At 41.6% G+C, this 19583-nt stretch overlaps 1 protein-coding gene across 3 annotated transcripts in view; it reads left to right on the top strand.

Annotated features, from left to right (window-relative positions):
- MORN1 (MORN repeat containing 1) overlaps positions 1-19583 on the top strand; it is a 268243-nt gene that overhangs the window by 234646 nt on the left and 14014 nt on the right. For all 3 annotated transcript variants that reach the window (XM_069948672.1, XM_069948670.1, XM_069948669.1), the window contains exon 13: positions 16517-16593. In XM_069948672.1, the coding sequence (XP_069804773.1) occupies positions 16517-16593 (77 nt within the window). The remainder of the gene's footprint in view (positions 1-16516; positions 16594-19583) is intronic.

Raw genomic sequence — 19583 nt, 5'->3', positions numbered from 1 at the left:
TGTGGACGCTTACAGCATATACAGTATTTCATATTGAGAAAATTGTAATATGTAAAATTTCACATTTAATCTTCTTTACAGCCCAGTGATTGCTTATTACTACTGAATATAATCTGCAATGATATCATACTTCCATCCCTTACTATGTTAGAAGCCAGTAGTGAAAAAGACAATAGAGTACTTCCTTATATCTCGGTTTTTCTACTTCGAGAGGATGCTTCATGCGTCACACTTGAAGACACGCTCCTGTTTACCATCTCACAGAACATTTTGTACTCTAGCAGCGTGGACTGTGCTCAGACATCAATTCATGCTTATTCATGTCAGCATTGTGTGTCCCAGTGCTCCCAGTCAGAGTCATTAAAGTAGCCACTTGAGTCTTGTCTGAGTGCAAGGGGATGGTGTATATTGCTTTTGCAGTGCACTCTAGTGGCTTAGATCACCATTCCTGACATGTAATGTGCTGTACTGTGACTTGTCTGCTCAGGCCATGTGACTATATAAAGGCTAGCCTTCCCTCGTCCAGTTGTTGTTCTAGCCCTGCATGTAATAACCTAGCTAGTGTAGAGCTAGTTTGGCTCATTGGTGTGCCACTTGACACCTAAGCCTTGCCAGCTTCAATGCTGGACCAGTGCATGCAATTTAATGGTGGGTGTACAGGGAGCAGAAGGCATCAGCCATCTCCTACTTATAAAAGCTTATTAGATTGCATGTGCTAACACAGTAGGGAGGTCGGCAGGGTATCCGAGACATGGGGGGGGGGGGGGGCTAAGTCCTCATCATTGTGTTCTCTGGTGGTGGTTTTTCTCCCGAGACCAAAAGATAGCATATGAAAAACCAACTGATTATTCCTCATCTCTACTGGCATTTGGGAGAGGAAAGTCAGAAGGCACCTATACATATATACATATAGGACAGTCCGCTGAAACCGGCAGGTTCTGCCAACATTTATCTAATGTGTTCAAATGAAGAAACAGTAGTGGCACTCACCGATGAAGATGCTGGTGTAGATTTCTTTTTATTAATAACGCATGGACATACACTGGGCTGACGCCAGGTTACAAGCTTGTTTTGTGCGGCTGCGCTTTTACAGAAATGAGCTTCTAACCTGCATCTACCGGGCGTCCGCGCAGTGTATGTCCATGCGTTATTAATAGAAAGAAATCTGCACCAGCATCTTCATCGGTGAGTGCCACTACTGTTTCTTCACTTGGATTGTGTTACCGTTATTTTTTGCTTGGTGAGCACCACTGAATACGTTAATATCCAGTGATATATTGTTGGTTACCTACTCTGAGACCTGTAGTGCCGATCGCTTCCCCCTATTGTTGCATTTGTCTAATGTGTAGGTCCAGCTTACCCTGCTCATTATCTGTACCTATCATATATAAGCAGCACTACTTCCTTTTTGCACTATGACGAAATACCCAAGTTGGTGGAGGACCCATTGCAGACTCCTAGTAGTCTTGCCCTGTTGCAAGACAAATACTTCTTTAGGGTGTGTTCACACCTACAGGATCTGCAGCAGATCTGCAGCAGATTTGATGCTGTGTTCAGTTATTTAAATGAAATCTGCTGCAGAAAATCAGCTGCAGATCCTGTAGGTGTGAACGCACCACTAAATTGAATTAAAGGCGTACTCCAGTGATTTTTTTTTTCTTTTTCAAATCAACTGGTTTCAGAAAAATATACAGATTTCTAAAACATTTTCCAGTACTTATCAGCTGCTGTATGCCCTACAGAAAGTGTCACATAGTACTCTCTGCTGCTGCCACCTCTGTCCTTATCAGTAACTGTCCAGAGCAGCAGCAAATCCCTATAGAAAGCCTGTCCTGCTCTGCACAGATTCTTACACAGACAGAGGTGGTAGTAGAGAATATTGTGTCAGATTTGAAAGAATACACCACTTCCTGCAGGGCATACCGCAGCTGATAAGTACTGGAAGGCTTGAGATTTTTTAAATACAAGTAAATTACAGACACCAGTTGATTTAGAACCTTTTTTTCTTGAGTACCCCTTTAAGTCCCTTAATTTTCCATATTCCTAATATGTGAACCAAGCATGGAAACATTGAGAGACAACTAAGCCTACAAGTTTCAGCCATTCCGCTCCTAGTTTAGTCCATCCGCGTTGCCCTAAGGCATTTGGCTGCAGTTATCTAACCAATATTCTAAGAAATGTTGTATAAGCCAAGTCCAATTAGTATATTGGTTTCAGCTGTCATTATGAATGTGCTGGTTAAGAAAAATAAATCTTAATTTACAGTCGATTAGATGAGAAAGGTCTTGACAAAGAGCACCACTAATAACACAAGGGCGCACAGTACAGTACAGACTATAGCTTAGTGCATAGGTTAATGTAGTTTTATGGAAAGTGTACAGTAAAAGTTAATGAAGGGTTAATTGCTCGCAGAGGTCAGTGACTACAGACGGGCCAACTCATAGTGGGTTCATTGTAAATAATAACACTGGGAAATATTGATTGGGTCCTGTATGTTACAATGATCCCGGTGTCTCCAACAACCAAAGTTTACATTTTATTTTCTAAACTCTGCTAAACTATATATAGTACTACAAAGCACCGAAAAAGCACTCAATGTAGTAATATGGTGCTGTATACTGAAAAAGCACTCTATAAAGTAATATGGTAGTGTGCCCTGAAAAAACACCCTCTATAGTATTATGATATTGTATATTAAAAAAGCACTGCATGTAGTAGTATGGAACTTTGCAACGAAAAAAAAAACCCTCTCTATTTAGTAATATGATACATGGATAAAGCATTCTGTATAGTACCATAAGGCATCAGAAAAGCATGCTGTATAGTACTGTGGTGTACTAAAAAACTGCTCTATATAGTGCTATCTTGAACTAAAAAAGTACTTTAATATAGTGAAAAAGCATTTTGTGTCGTAGTAAAATGGTGCTGTATACAGAATAGAACACTGTATATAGTGATATGGATGGTACGGTACAACAACAAAAAAAAACACCTTATAGTAATATGGTACTATACAAAATAAAACAAAATAAGCACTCTATAAAGTACTATACTGAACTGAAAAAGCACTCCATATAGTACTGAAAATGCATATATATACTATAAGCATTCTATATAGTACTAGGGTACATAGAAAATAAGCACTGTATAAAGTACTATACAGAACAGAGAAAGTTCTCCATATATACTGAAAATGCATTTAATGTAGTAAAATGGTCCTGTGCACAGGAAAAAAACACTCTATATAGTAATTTGGAAATGTAGGCTATAAAACACTATATAGTAATATGATACTGCACACTGAATAAGCTTTCTATGTAGTAATGTGGCACTATATCATTATAAAGCACTCTATATAGTAATATGGTAGGTAGACTAGAAATCATTCTATTTTATACTATGGTGCACAAAAGCATTTGTAATATGAAGCACTGAAAAACACTCTGTATAGTACTGTGGTGTGTAGAACATGCACTCTAGTTCACATACTGAAAATGAACTCTTCTATATAGTACTATGGGACATTGAAAAAGCAATCTATGTAGCACATATCCTACACTTAAAACAACTGCTATATATCTGTATCCGTGGACGCTATGACTCCTTATAGATGAAGATAAGATGGAGAACAAACCCTGTATAGTACCATGTGCAGTGATATAGCAGTCTGTATGGTATTATCCTAAACTGTAAAAGCATTCCATATAGTAGTATGCTGCACTTAAAAAGCACTCTGTGAAGGACTATAGCATTCATCGAATATGCAAAAAAGGGGTCCGTGAAGCCTCGGTTGCGAGTCTCAAAATACGGGAATAGCCTGATATCCCTAGCCAGTTGCCATGGGCTGCCTCCATGATGGGGAGAGCACCACACCACCCTGACAAGTAGCCCCTTAAAGAGGACAGGCTCCTGACCCCCTGCTAGAGCCCCCTATACTTAGCTGATCGCGCCGGGTCCCGCTTCTTGAGCCGGTCCGGTGACGGAGATTTCAGCACCCGAAGCCCAGCGCGCGCGCTCCTGAGATGAGTTTGACGCTCATAGAGAATGAATGGTGAGTCCAACACTCCATTCATTCTCTATGCACGCCGGGCTTCGGGCGCTAATATCTCCGTCACCGGACTGGCTCAAGAAGCGGGACCCCGCGCGATCAGCTAAGTATAGGGGGCTCTAGCGAGGATCGGGAGCCTGTCACCCCGGCACGGGGGGGGGGGGGCGGGGAGTTGTGTGACAGGTTCCCTTTAAGTCCCACTCGGTTGCGAGTATTGAAATATAAAAAGGGAAACAACAGGGTGGCTAACTCAAGGTGCGAGTATTGTGACATGGCAAGGGCTTGCCAAGGCAGGCCTCCATTCACAGACAGCTGTTTCGGGGTATTTGCCCCTCGTCACTGTGGCGCATTCATCGAACAAAGATTATGATCCAACTTGCAAATGTGGTGGCTTCATATAACAACGTATGTCGGACAATGTGGCAGCAGGATTTGCATATTGGCAAATACACTGTGCCACATTCAGTTATCTCTATGGCTGATGCTGAAAGAGTTAATACTTTACTTGGACATATATATATTCCATATGGCAGGACTGCACCGAGCACCTGCTGATCCAAGCAGTCATGCAGAATAAGCTTTGTGTTACATTTTATGGTGCTACTGTGTACACCTTGGAGGGAGCAGTGTGCAACATATACATGTTAATGTGCCAAGAGGGCGAGAACGTGTGTGTTCACCTCGTTTACACAAGGTGCCGGGAATGTGTTAAACTTCAAAAGGCTGCAATCTGCCAGAACTCCCATTAAAGGTGACAGAAACAAACTTCAGCAATGAGCTGAGCATCTTATGTTACCCTGAAGCCCCACAATTCAGTATGCGCTTTGTGTCTGCTTCTATAGGACATAATGGTGTGGGATTTTGTATTGTAGATATGCACAAAGAATGCAGGACTTTACAAAAAAACATGTAGACGTAACATACTGTATAGTAAATGGACCAAACGTACATAGAATACATTCAGTCCACAGGAATCAATCGGCATAGGTAAACCATGGTCTGTATATCCACATATTGTCCTGACGGTATGCCAACCATATAGATATAGAGACAAGTTTAGCCTTACTTTGGATGGTGGCCTGTTCACACTTACAATAGCCGACAGTATCCTAAATAACATGGAAAACCTACAGAATGCACATGTATCTGCAGAATCTGGCCTTTCTTGTAGTTGTAGCAAAGGCCGTGCTGTCAGAACTACATGTTGGTCAAAGGGTGTAAGAACCTTTTAGCAGCCTTTGACCCTTGTAGATCGCTGGTCAGGCTAAGGTCACTTCTTCTGTCACCTCTTTAACATCCCAGAAACTAGCTCACATACCACAATGACTCTGCACGGGTTAACTCTCCACCACCTGTGCCACTTATTGCTGTCTTACATATGTTGGAACTGTGCACTGTTCGAGAACTGTGCCTCTCTCTATATATATGGAAGCTCTGTTGCGGAAAGTGAAGCTACCCTTTGCATTGCAAAAGCGTAATCTATGTTCAGACATAGAATGAGAACGTCCGTTCCGTGATTCCATAGGCGGCAATGGCATGTATATTTTCGTATAAATCATGGCCGTTGTTGCAATCGGAAACAACGGTCGTAGTTATATGAAAGTATACATAGTGTGAACATAGCCTGAGGCTGTATCTCTCGATCGGCTAATTCCAACAATAGTCTATGAAGTTACATTGTCGGAATTAGCGAGCGGCCAGGGAGGGGATCGCGCTGCCCTTCTCTCTTTACTAATATCTATTACTATTGGTGCTTCATCCTCATGTCTCCATGGTAGCTAGAAGAGATCTGGTGGGTGAGTGTATATGTTTGTTAGGTTAGGGAAAGAGGTCCCACCATCAGCACTTGACTTCTTGATGAAAAAATAGTTAATGTGAATATCCAACAGGCCCATTGTTTGCCCAAGAGCAGACACCCGGGGCTTGTCTGACATATCTCATTAATATTAGACTATTGTCATATCTAATAAGGTGCCTAATGTTCTTATCCAGACCAGCTATGCACTTTATGACACTACTAGGGAGGGGTCCTCAACAAATTTTGGATTAATCTAAAGGTAAAAAAAAAAAAAAAAACCCTACACAAACCCTTTTAAAGTCCCTGGGATTAGTAGGGATCTCTTGGTATCTGTTGTTTCCTAGTTCTTTTTAGTGACTCATTACTGTAGTATTACTTAAAGGGGGTTTCCAAAAGTAGGTTCCATAGGTTAAATAGGATGTACCATCAGGTAAACTCTATTTAAAATTACACATGAATCGAATGGGGGCCGGCACAGGGAAGCCGGTGCAGCGCTCCTTTTTTTGAACAGCGGTCCGATTCCCGCGTACTGTGCCTTTCTACATACTCACAGTGGTCTTTCATTTTACAGTATGTGTGCACAGGACCTGCCAGGACCTTGACTTGTAGCGGATCTCGCTGCAAAACTCGCCGCGACATGTCTGGTATTGCAGCTCAGCCACATTCATCTCAATGGAGCCAAGTTGCAATACCAGACACAACCCATTGACAGGTATGGGCTATTGCTGGAACAAAGCAGCCATGTTTCGATAATCCTGGACAACCTCTTTTAATAGTTTTCTGCTTTCAGGCACCGTAACATTGCTGTAACATTATTCTCCATAAATAAAGACTTTACGCACATGAGCATATTACAGCTGTGAGCCCCCATCGACACCTTCTAAACCTCTGGATGTCTCCAATTTCATGTGACATACATTTTATGGATTCTGTTTAAATCTAGAAACGCGTAATCCTAGCATAGACTATTCCGTTAACACCAGGGAACACCATATGGCGGCACGTCCTCAGTCGTGCACGAGGCCAAAGACTGAAGAATGTTTACAATTCTTTCGGTCGCTTCTTAGCAACTAATGAGAAACTTCTTCATTACTTGAAGCCCTGAAACTCACTGACGTCTATGGCCTCCTTGTGCTAATTAATAAAAGCTAATTCTCTAATGAACGGGAGCTTTGTCGTCGGTTGCCATCGAGCAACTGAGAAATATTTTAATGTCACTGCAGGAATCCACCGTGTCAATGGAGCGCTCCTTTAAGGGTTAGATACATCAGTGTCTGGAGGGACATTACCTAATGGCTTGTGCATCTATAGCTGACCTTCAGCCAGTGACTTTTTTGTCTCCTTTTTTTCCTTAATCTATAGGCCCTAGACATTAATATCAATAAAAACTTCATCTGTCCCGATACGTGTCGGCCAGTAAATCTTTTGTTCCATATTTGTTAATTTTAATATTGATGCATTTTTCTTAAAGCCATTTTAAAGGGGGAAAGAAATCAATATATATTCAAGGCTACCGCTATTATTTCCAGGAGGCTGGAAAATGGGTTTGCTTTTAAGGAGAGTGGTAAAATCCTGGGATAAATGCACTCAGTGTGCTCACCCGCTAGACTACATTAAATATGATATTTAGTTGACCTTTTCATAACCCGGTCTCTTTTATTTCAGTTCACTCATTTAGAAGTTGAGGTGCTTGTAAATCCTAATATCCTTTTACTGCACACCCTGCGGAACATATTATTATTACAGGCCCCTCGCACTTAAAATGTGGAATTTTTACATATAAAGAGAACTTTTCTTCATTTACAACCTGAAACAAATGCTGTAAGTTGGCGGCACAGGATGTTTGTGTTATATATTCAAAGATACATCAAGACTCCGAGACTTTTTAATGGCAACGTTTTCTTTACTGCGACTACTATACAGTATATTATGTAAATCACAAGCCAGCGTTTGTTAGATAAGGAGGAGGAGGTTTTCATACCCTGATCTGCCTGACAACAGATGAGAGTTTCAGTCCAGAATGAATATTTTGGATCAGGGATTTAGTGAACTTTCCTTTATAAAATATAACAGAACCAGAGATAAGCAAGTTTACAGTAATAACGAAGCGAAGTGTGTTGTTATCTCGACAATCCGCTCATCAGCCGGCTGCCTTTTAACTCAGTGTCGCTCTGCTGCGGGTGGTGGAAAAAAATGGAAAAGTTTCCCAGGACTGGATCCAGCTTTTCCAGGCACCTGGGGAAGAGCAACAGTCAGCAGGCTGATGAGCGGATTGATGAGATAACAAAACAATTCACTTTGTTATTACTGTAAATTTGCTCATCTCTACAGAACAGAACCTTGCAAACAATTACACTTTGAGTAAATGCAGATGCACATAAACACATATAACAGTGACAGGGGGCAGTAAGGACAGCGCGGCAGTGACAAGGGGGGTGTGCAGTATGAACAGGAAGGCATTGATAGGAGGTGGGGCAGAAGGGACATTGAGGCAGTGGCAGGAGGGGCAGTAGGGACAGTGAGGCAGTGACAAGAAGGGGGTAGTAGAGACAGTAAGGTAGTGACAGGGCAGTAGGGATAGTGACAGAAGAGAGGCAGCATGGACAGTGAGGGGGTGCAGAAGGGCAGTGACAGAAGGAGGCTGTAGGGAGAGCTAGGCAGTAAAAGGAGAAGGGCAGTAGAGACAGTAACGGGGCAGTGGGGACAGTTGGGACAATGAAGTAGTGAAAGGAGGGGGGCAGTGAGGCAGTAATGGGGGGGCATAGGGACCGTGAGGCAGTGACAGGATGGGAGGCAGTAGGGACACTCTTAGTGTGCTATTACACAAAACTATTATCAGTCGTACTTGGTCGATTAGTGGCCTTTCAGGCTGATAATTGTTTTGTGTAATAGCTCATGCAGAAAGGCAACGATGTTGGCTGATCGTTGTCTTTCTGCATGAACCAAAATGCAGATAACAATAGAGACAGTCAGATCTAAAGATTGTGTGGGCAGCCCCTCCCACAGTCCCTTCTGGTGCATGTAATAGCACAGGCAGCGAAGGGGAATGAGGAGCAAGTGAGCGCTGACCTGACAGGTCGGCACTCGCTTACTCCTAGTATCAGGCCGTGTAATAGTCTTAGAGTGGTTCTCCTGGTGTTTTGTAGCTTTTTTTTTGCAAAAAAAAACAAACAAAAAACTGCACATCAAAGTTTTTGTGGCACCTTTTGTCTTTGGTGTTGTTCTTCACTTTTGGTGTTTTTTTGCCGTTTTTTTTTTTCTTCAAAACTTATAGTGGGGAATTTATGAAGACCAATATATCATACAACATCTTAGTTAAAGATCACACACCCCTTTGTGCTAAGCCTTGCCCCAGTGTCGGACTGGGGTATTGGGGGCCTAACAGAGGAAATGATCCTGGGGGCCCACCAATAAAGAATCAGTGAGAAATGACATGTCAGTCAGTGTTACTGCAGGTTCTTAGCTGGGGGCCCACCGGAGGATCCTCCAGCCCTCTGGTGGGCCAGTCCGACACTGCCCTGCCCCCTTTGTTTAAACTGGCACAGCTGAGAGTCCTACTAGACAAAGCGATTTTTAACGATTAACGGTCACAAAAAAGATTGTTTATCGTTAAAAATTGTTCACCGTATTGCACAGAACCATAGTCGCTAGTAATGATCGTTATAACAACTGTTACTACGATGGTTTACGCCATCTGATCCCAGCTAAAGAATGAATGATGTGAAATTACAGTGCCAATGATTAACAATGATGTTAGGGTCAGATGTAAATCAAAGCGATTTTTTAATCGTTACCTGCAATTACACAGGACGATTATCGTTTAAATACGAACAATATAACGATTTTCCGCACGATCATCATCATCCCATGTAATATGGCCCTAACTGAAAAGGACAAAAGGTCACCAGGGGCTCGTACAATAATTGACAAGGTTGATAAATAATACCTCGATAATAATGTTCTGTGTTTTTTTTGTCTGACTTTTATACATAGACTACAGGCATGATAAAGATTGTCTAATAAAAACAATAATAAAAAAAAAAACAGCTGTCGGAAAAGCTGTTTAAAGTGTCGCCTGAAAATCATGCAATTTTAAATAAAATAAAAAAACACAAAAAACCTTTGTGATTAGTTGGATTTGTTGATATTTTCATAGGCTCCATAGTTACGGCAGATTAGTTCTCCACCCTTATGTATAATCTATTTTACTTCAGAGCAGATTTCCCAGAAATAGCGTAAGACAAGCTAAAGATTATATTCTCCATGTGACAGTATAGAGATTTGGGCGTGTGATTAGAAATGTGTCTGTCGTGTCTCACAATGATACATTGACCGCATGGATGGTGGAGAGGGCTTGAAGGGCTTAAAGGGAATGTACCATCAGGTACATTTGCTTTAAGTGTTGCATATGAATAGAACGGCCCCGGCAGGGAGAAGCTGGTGCCGCAATCCTTATTTTGAACCGCAGCCCGGTTCCCGTGCACGACGTTGGCCTATTACCAAGAACTGCCCCAGGCTGAAGCACTGGAGGCGGGCTGACCCACCCCCAGTGCGAGAAAACCCCCTCCTCTCTATGATGCGGCTTCATTAGAATCAATGGAGCGGCGTCATAAAGGGGGCGGGGGTTTCCTCCCACTGGGCTGCTGCTCAGTAATAGACCATCGCTGTGTGCGGGAAGCAGGCTGCGGTTCAAAGTCCGGAGCCATTCTATTCATATGCAACACTTAAAGCAAATGTACCTGATGTCACTGTCGTTTAAATTTTTTTCTGCAGAAATCAATAGTACAGGCAATTTTAATAAACTTTGTAATTGGGTTTTATTAGCCGAAAAATGCATTTTTATCATGAAAAAGCAGTTTGACGCTCTCCCCCCTGTCTTGTCTTTTTTATCTTATGGAGAGGGGAGGGGTTGAGGGAGATGAGGCACCAAAACAGGACAACAAAGAGTTTATTTACAGCTACATCACTGGGCTATCTCCTCTGAAGTCAGCGCTGACCTCTCTGACCTCTGAATAGCGTCTTTCACACATGTCCCGCTGTATAATCCTTTGTTTTCTGCTCTCTGCTGGCGACTAATCTCCCTCCTCCCCTCTCCATAGGTTAGACAAGGCTCGACTGATGTAAAAGAGTTGAGGTTTCCTGATAATGAGCAGTAAATGAGAGATGGGGGGGGGATTGACCTGGGGAAAGTCTTTTTGAATGCAGATAATGGCATATTTGCCTAATAAACCCAATTACAGTACAAAGTTTTGCAAACCCTGTTCTCAGGGTGTGTGTGGTATTACAACTCAGATCAACTTCAATCAAACTGAGCTGCCATACCACACACAACCTGAGGACAAAAGTGGCACTGTTTCTAGAAAAAGACTGCAATGTTTTTTTTTTAATCCTAAATAACCCCTTTATGGGTAGATGCGCAGTTAGTGTATTAACTGCGGTCCCCAAAAAGAGCTGGGTTATTCAAATTTACATAAAAAGGGGATTTATTGGGTATTTTGGAACATAATAAAGTGGTGCCTAAACATCCTGCAATTTAGGAATACACCATCCCGCAACCATAAACATACATCTTCATTACTGATCTTAGCAGCTCATTTATAACATTTACTTTCACAACCTGCAGATTTGAGATAGAGTGCCCCTTTAAGGTTGCTATTTGCACATTCCCCTGTGTAGTCTGGTGGCTGATGGTAATTATTGACAACCATCTAGGCCGGCGCTATATCTGTCATGATTTATCTGCTGTGCATTACACCGGGATAAAGCTGTATTTTAGTCACAGAAGAGACCAGCGCTGGGAATAGTCTGTATTTCTTTCTGTCTATGAATCGATCAGTGAGGATCCAGATTTTAGGGATGATGTATGATCCAGACGGTGGTATTGACGTGAAATTGATTCACTCTGCTGCCAGATGCCGGGACTTCCACAGAATGAGATTGTTCACATTTAAAGTTTTACTTTTAAGGCTCAAATAGAGCTAATATTCTCTCTATTTTTTTTAATGTGTAACTGCAGTCCAGCGGCCTTAAAGTGGTACTCCGAAGAATAACTATTCTTGCAAATGAATTGGGGTGAGAAAGTTATACAGATTTATAAATGACTTCTATTTAAAAAAAATCTCAAGTCTTCCAGTACTTATTAGCTGCTGTATGTCCTGCAGGAAGTGGTGGATTCTTTTAGTCTGACACAGTGCTATCTGTTGCCGCCTTTGTCTGTGACAGGAACTGTGAAATGCAAGGAAAGTTTTCTATGGGAATTTGCTGCTGCTTTGTATAGTTCCTATCAGCAGAGAGCATTGTGTCAGACTGGAAAGAATACACCACTACAGGACATACAGCAACTGATAAGTACTAGAAGACTTAAGATTTTTAAACAGAAGTAACTTTTAAATCTGTATAACGTTCTGACACCGATTGATTTAGAAAAAATTATCAGGAGTAATCCTTTTAAGTGTTACTATGAATAAAACTATGTTTGATGTCATAGATGCATGTCAAAGGTTTTGATTAGCTAGGGTCTGGGTGAAAATCCCCATTGATCGCTAGGACCGAGGACTTCTCCTCTTGCCTCTGTCCTTGCTGCAGGAGAAAGCTTCTATAGAACATTTTTGGATTCTGTCTTCTGCAGAGAGGAGAGAGAAATGGGGAGAGAAGTGCTTAACTGAGGACTTCTCCCAACTTGTTCTGACAATCAGTTGGGGATCTGAGCACCCAGACCTGGCCTAAAACTTTTGACAAATTAAAAAAAAAAAAGAATACTCACCTGCCCCAATCCAATTCAGTACATTCCGACGGCTCCTTGTCTCCACTGCTTTCCGCTTCATCTGATGCATCATCCCTACAAGAAGTGCTTGCTGAGCCTATCCCTGCCTGAACTGTGTCATCACTGTAGCCAGTGACTAGCAATGATGGCATGTCAGAGGAAGTAGGAAGCAGAAGAAAGTGGTGGGGACTGGGAGCCATCAGTACGGCAGCTGCGGGGATGGGGGCAGGTAAGTATTCTGTCCATAGAACACCTCTTTAATGGCTTCTTGACTGTTTCAGTGGCTTCAGTGCTTCAATTTATTTCGATTTTTTGTGTTACTTGCACAAAAACCTTCCATTTCTTGCCAGGCCTATACATGGTGCAGCCTCCATTTATCTGGGACTAGATCTTTCTAATATAAGGAGCCCTGTAATTTATATAGATATGTCTCAGCTATATGTCCAGTGTACACATTAGAAAATTTAGATTGAATACAAAATTGCCTCGAAAAAAAAAAAAAATCCCACTACAATTATAACCAAATTTCCCATCTTACAAGACCTCAATTGCCCCCAGAAGGAAATTGTCTGTGTTTATCGTAACACTCGAGAGTGTAATTATAGCAATCACCAAAGAACAATTATAAAGCATATCTGATAATCACCACAGATTTCAGCATGAAGACATCACCACTCATATCAGCCAACTCATCATACACATCTGTGGAGAACTAAAGGGCTGCTTTCATTTAAAGGGGAAAGATTTTATTTTAAAAATGTAATTTTATATTTAAATAAAATTATTTTATTTTTATATTTAAAAAAAAATATATTTTTTTTCTAATCTTCCATGGCACTATCTATATATTAAAATGATAGTAAAATATTGCTGTTTTCACTTAGCCACTGAGCCTTATAATAGAGTGACATTTGTTCTATCATTTGTTCTATCTACAGTAAAAGGTAACACTAATATATAGACAGGATCCACCACTGATAATCACAGATCCCCTCCTCCCCTGCCTTAGTATTGCCTCCCCACTATAAAATTAATGGAGCCACGTCACAGAGGGGAGGGGGTTTTATCATACTGTGGGCCGGTGAGCTCAGTCAAAGGACCGTGGCACTGGCATCCCGGTGACAGCACTAAAAAACTTATAGCAAAGTACCTGATGGATTAATCCCTTTCACATAATCACAATGCCACCGTAAGTTCCTACAGCACTCTCGATTTAGGATGTTAGATCCATATTCAGACAGAGATTTTTAGTTAAAATAGAGATGCAGTAATGTGACTGTATCACGCTTGTGTAATACTGATCCTAAGGGTACTATTACACGGAACAATAATTGGCCGAATAGGCACGATTCGGCCGATTATCACTCCGTGTAATAAATATCGTTGTCATCGGCTGATCGGTGATATAGGTTAGAACCTATATTTGTCGGGCCGTGTAATAGGCCCAGTAAACGAGTGACGATCTAGCAGATCGGCGCTCGTTTACAGGTATTATTGGGCCCCCATCCCCCCGTGTAATACCACCCTAAGTGCTGGACGCTCCTGTGCAATTGGCTGATATTGAAACCCAACCCCCTGCACTAAAAATACATCAGACCCTACCAAGGTGAGTATTACGATTAAAAAAAAAGAAGAAAAAAAAACACAAAAAAACCCTCTCCCACACACTGCTATCTCCTTCCTATTTATACCGTCTAAACCCTTAAAGAACAGCTTGTTTTTTTGTTTTAGCGCTTCCCCTCTTTCTCTGTACTGTACCTTATAATAGCCCGTGGCAACTTCAAACACAAGAATCCGCTGCATGTTCCGCCGGTTCATTGGTATTTCAGACAGATTGTCAGTAGGAAAGGTTTATCCCACCTCTACCTGACAAGGCTTAAAAGAGACTGAAAAAAAAAAACTGCATAGGGGTGCAGAATCCGATTCATCACATTAAAGTGTGTGAATTGTTTAGTTTTTCACATTCCTCAATTCACAAGCTGGAACATATGGAGCACAATTACAGCACGCTATTCCGATACACTGACACAAGACATGATTAAACAATGCTCTTTCCTGCTGCCATTCACTGATATGTGAACTCCGCCGTATTCTCCGGGAGCCTCATTAATTTGGAGCCTGTCTCACAGACAGATGTCAGTTTCAGCAGCGGCGGTTTCACATATTTTTATAATGTCTCGCTGAAAGATGTTAGAACTTTTTCCATAGTAAATAACATTTCTGACCCAGATTCCAAAGCCCTCGCTCTTTAAATGTTGATATAACACAGTAGCGGGAGTTCAAGAGTCGTTTGCTTTCACCTTCCGATAACCCATGTGGATAAAGGAGGAAACTGCTGAAGTAACAATTCCTGAAACATGTCCTTTAGTATTTTTTCATCATATCCCATAGTCATCATATAATGTAGATTTAAAGGGGTTATCCAGGATTACAAAAAACAAAGCTGCCTTCTCCTAGAAATAGCACCACTCAGTCCTCAGTCTGTGTGTGGTATTACAGTTTGGTTCCATTAATGTGAAGCAGAGTTGTAATACCAAACACAAGCTAAGGACAGGTGCGATAAAGAAGGAAGTTATATTTTTTATTCCTGGACATCCCTTTAAAGGTAGGCTATTGGTACATTGATAAGTCTTGCTGCCTCCTTGGGTCAAATGATTGAAATCAAAGAAGAAGTCCCACCAAAATTGGTTGGCATGCCGGGGTGTGTGTATGTTAAAATAATAACCAAGTAAGCTCGACCTTCCTCATGCCTCCACTGTGTGGCTCCCAGGTCCCGTTTACAGCAGCCAGCTGTCATCTTCTGGAAACCTGTCTCTTCCAGCTGAAACATCATGACCTGCTCAGTCAGTCAGTGACCGGGGTGTCCTGTGATATTGCACCTAGGAGAGCTGTGAACACACTCTATAAAATATTCTGAGATTGAAAATAACAATAGTAATGTGCTCCATTGAAGTCAATGAGAAATTAGCCAGCATTGCACATACTGTGTAGAATAACAACTGTAATTAAGACCGTCCAACCAACGAACATTTTGGTCAGCCACTGTTTTATTTTTACTCAATATTATGTGAACATAGCCCTAAATGAAAATTTTATAAATATTCATTAAAAGGGGCGGATCAGTTCACTGATGGTGGTTGCCCCGCACCACAGTGCACCAAACCACCTCATTAGCATATGAATGAGGAACTACAAAGTTCCTGAAAATGCCACAGAGAATTAAGGTAAGGAACTAACCTCTCATCCTCTGCACTATAGGGACATAGGGACCGTCTGATAGGATACTTCTAACTGTCTTAAACAACAACCTTGATTCTGCTGACAGATGACAGATATACACTGCCTGCATTCTGCTGATGGATTTACAAGGGCGGACCTCGGCTTGTAAAATGACAATATCTGATAATAAGAATAAATGATAGAATTACTTTTCATTAAATTCCCTAATCCTCAATCATAGGTTGAGTCTGGGGTTATTATGAATGCTTTTTGTTGGATCCGATGCCTAAAGGTCTGCAGGGAGAGGAGACTCCAGTTTGCAGCCTTGAGATGGGATTAGTGCACTGAGTTACTGTAAAGAAGGAGTGCACTGCCCGGGGCTCTACAAGGTCGCCGCTGATTCCGTTTGGTATGCTAAGATGTACACAGGGGAAAAGGAAGTTAATTACTGTCAAAGCATTGTCTATAATTAGATCTCGGCAGTAATTCATGTGGATTTTTCTCTCCCTTGATTGACATTTAGTGTCCTCCAATAACTAATGATGGAGTCTAATTATTAATAATCTATGTCTATAATATATTTGTCTTATGGAGACTTTATTTTTGGGGGTGAAATACATGTATTGTGGGACAAAAGGTATATATTGTATGTATTGCATAGAAATGATTACCTGTCTTTCTGTTCCAGATCTGAGATCCAGAATAAAGAACGTAAGGGGAAGCGAGAGAACCTGACAGTGGACAACAGTAACGTTACCAGAACAGGTATTTATTGTCATGTATTTCAGCGGTGGATGTAAAAACCTGGCTGAGATGATAAGGGTCGCATTTATCAGTCTAGATTTTCTCCGGCTTTAGCATAAATTGCATCAAAATTTTTCTTTTTCTTGGCTATTTTTTTATGTTTTTGAGCCTTACTCGAAAAGGGGCGTGGCTTAGTAGGAAAGGGTGTGGCTTATCTTGTGACACTAAATGTGGTAACAGTTTTTCAAAGATTTTTTGAGGCCAACTTAAAGGGAATTTGTCACTAGGTTTATTCCACCTTAAATAAGGGCAGTGTAAACTAGTAACAGAAATGCTGAACAGATCTGTGTATTATTTACATCATTCTGTTCAGACGTTCTCCTAATATGCAGGAGAATAAGATTTTTTTCCACACCCCTCCCTCCACCCCCCAGCTGATGATTGACAGTTGACCGCCTATACACAGCATTGATAGATAACTGCCAATCAGCAGCTGGTAGGTGGAGTTTTCTGTTTCATTTGAATATTGAGGACTACTGGGTTCACAAACATAATGGAGAGGACTACTAATTGTCCATGTTATTCAGGAGGATATCTCCAAACCAGCTGCACAGAACAATATAAGTGATGTATCATTCTGTTCAGCTTCTCTGTCACTAGTTTATGCTACCCTGACATAGGACAACACAATCTTACTTACAGATTTGAAAAATATAGCCTAGCAGTTAAAACCCAAGGTGCCCGATCGTTCTCAGGCCAGTTGACCAGTGCCTTTGTTTTACATTGACAGCATGATCCTTAGACTGGTTATTTTCACTTAAAGCTGTCAAGCTGTTCAGTGTTGATACATTTGGGCCAAACTGATATTGCAATTCAGGTCCCTTTACTTTAAAGGGTACTTCAGAGAAAAAAAATCTAAATCCACTGGTGCCAGAAAGTTATACAGATTTGCTAATTACTTCTATTTCAAAAACTCAAGCCTTGCTGTACTTATCAGCTGCTGTATGCCCTGCAGGAAGTGGTGTATTCTTTACACTCGGATATGTTGCTCCTTGCTGCCACCTCTGTCTACGTCAGGAACTGTCCACAGTACCGCTTTACATAGTGGTGCAATACTGGACACAGCCTATGGACAAAAATAGTGGCGTAAAAAGTAGACATTTTAATTTTTATTCTTAAACGGCCACTATATTTTTAACCTTTAGTCATTATAATAAATTGTACACAATGACTCTCTTTTCCCAAAGGGGTTCACACACCTGCACAAACTAGGAACACACGCTAGGAACAAATTCTTAAAGAGAACCTGTCACCCCCTGTGCCGGGGTGAAGGCCGCCCAACCCCCCGCTAGCGCCCCAGATACTTACCCCATCTCGCCAAGTCCCACTACTGGACTCGGTCCCGGGACAGAGATATCCTTGTTGGAAGCCTGGCGCGTGCGCTGCATAGATGTGTCCGACCGCCATAGAGAATGAATGGAGCCGTCATTCTATATGGGCGTCTGACTCATCTCTGCAGCGCAGGCGCTGAGCTTCCGCCAAGGATATCTCCGTCCCGGGAATGGACTGGAGACAAGAGTGGTGCTGTCTCTGGAAGAAAGAGGCCATGTTTTTCTAACTCTGGATAACCCCTTTTTGAGCTCTGCACACTTTCACAACCCTTTTTGTACTCCAGTGCATCTAAACTGGAAAAAAAGTTTAGCCATTTCCTATTGTTTTGTTTATACTACCCTTAAGTAGACGTATGTGTTTCCATGATAACAGACAACAGACAAACCCTGTGTAGTCTGATCCTGCAGTCATACTTTCTTCCTTCGGTCCCTTACGTCTTATTAACCTATTGAATGTGTACAAGCATAATGTTAGCAAGTATTGTAAAACAGAATGACTGCAGGATTAGATTATACTGGGGTTGCTAGTTGGCTGTTACTATGGAGATGAATAGAACTGTAGACAATAAACAATAGCACTTTTTCAGTTATCAACTATTGTCATGTTAGATACTTGAGAACAAGAAAAAAAAGTAGTTACAAAGGTTTCTATTGTCCATAAAGGTGTCCATACACCTTCAATAATGATAATCTGGATGACAGTTATCTCTCCCGTCCTCCCCAAACACACAAATGTTCGGCACAGCTAAACTTTCCTGTGTTATCTATGGGGAGAGGTAAGCCGCCGTCAGACAGCCCTGGCAGAGCTTTTTCTTTCCAAGAACAAAGGGGTCAGACAGTGAAATTCCATCGCCACCCAACCTTTCTCCACCAACATCATCTTTTGGTGGAGTCTCAGGAGAGCCCTATACAGCTTATGTGAGCAGTGAGTTCGGCTGACATGAGTATGGAGACCTTAAAGGGGTTATCCAACTAAAAGCTAAAAATGAAATGCAATCTGGTCTTACTTACAAAGTCCCCCTGAGTATTCTGAGCCATCTCCGGTCTTTCTAACTTCTGCCATTTCTGAGTTATAAGTGTTTCTAAAAGCAGATCTATATCCAAGATAGAACTATACCTTTTCATATTACAGAAACCTAGGCTCAGGGGCACATGTAAGTCTATGGAAGCAGCACTTTTACTAGCAGCGATCAGGTGCAGTTGATGTCTCCTGGGGGGCTGGGTTACCAAGTCAATAGACAGCTAACCTGGCCCTCAGAGAGGAGATCACATGTCCTGTGTCTACAAAGGGAGGGGGGAGGGGGAGGGAGCAGCTTGTTGTCAGAGTTGACACAGAGAAGATGATTTTAGACATCCAGAGCGGGTAAATATGAGGAAAAAAAACAGGGAAAGGGTACAAGATAGGTTATAAATGTATATTTGACATAGGGTGGTATTGGAAAGGGGGATCATTAGAATATTGTTTTTGTTACCCGAATAACTCCTTTAACTCAAGGCACATGATACTAAAATAGCTGTATGGCTATCTAAGTGGAGCCTTGATCAGGATGGTTGGGAGTGAACTAGCCTGGTCTCATTTAGACAGAATTTTTAAGGGTGACCGTGTGTGATTGACTTCTC

Source organism: Dendropsophus ebraccatus, chromosome 12 (assembly GCF_027789765.1).
Source record: "Dendropsophus ebraccatus isolate aDenEbr1 chromosome 12, aDenEbr1.pat, whole genome shotgun sequence".
NCBI classification, from domain to species: Eukaryota; Metazoa; Chordata; class Amphibia; order Anura; family Hylidae; genus Dendropsophus; species Dendropsophus ebraccatus.
Note: the sequence above shows the minus strand (reverse complement) of the source record. Positions and strands in the feature narration are given on the sequence as shown.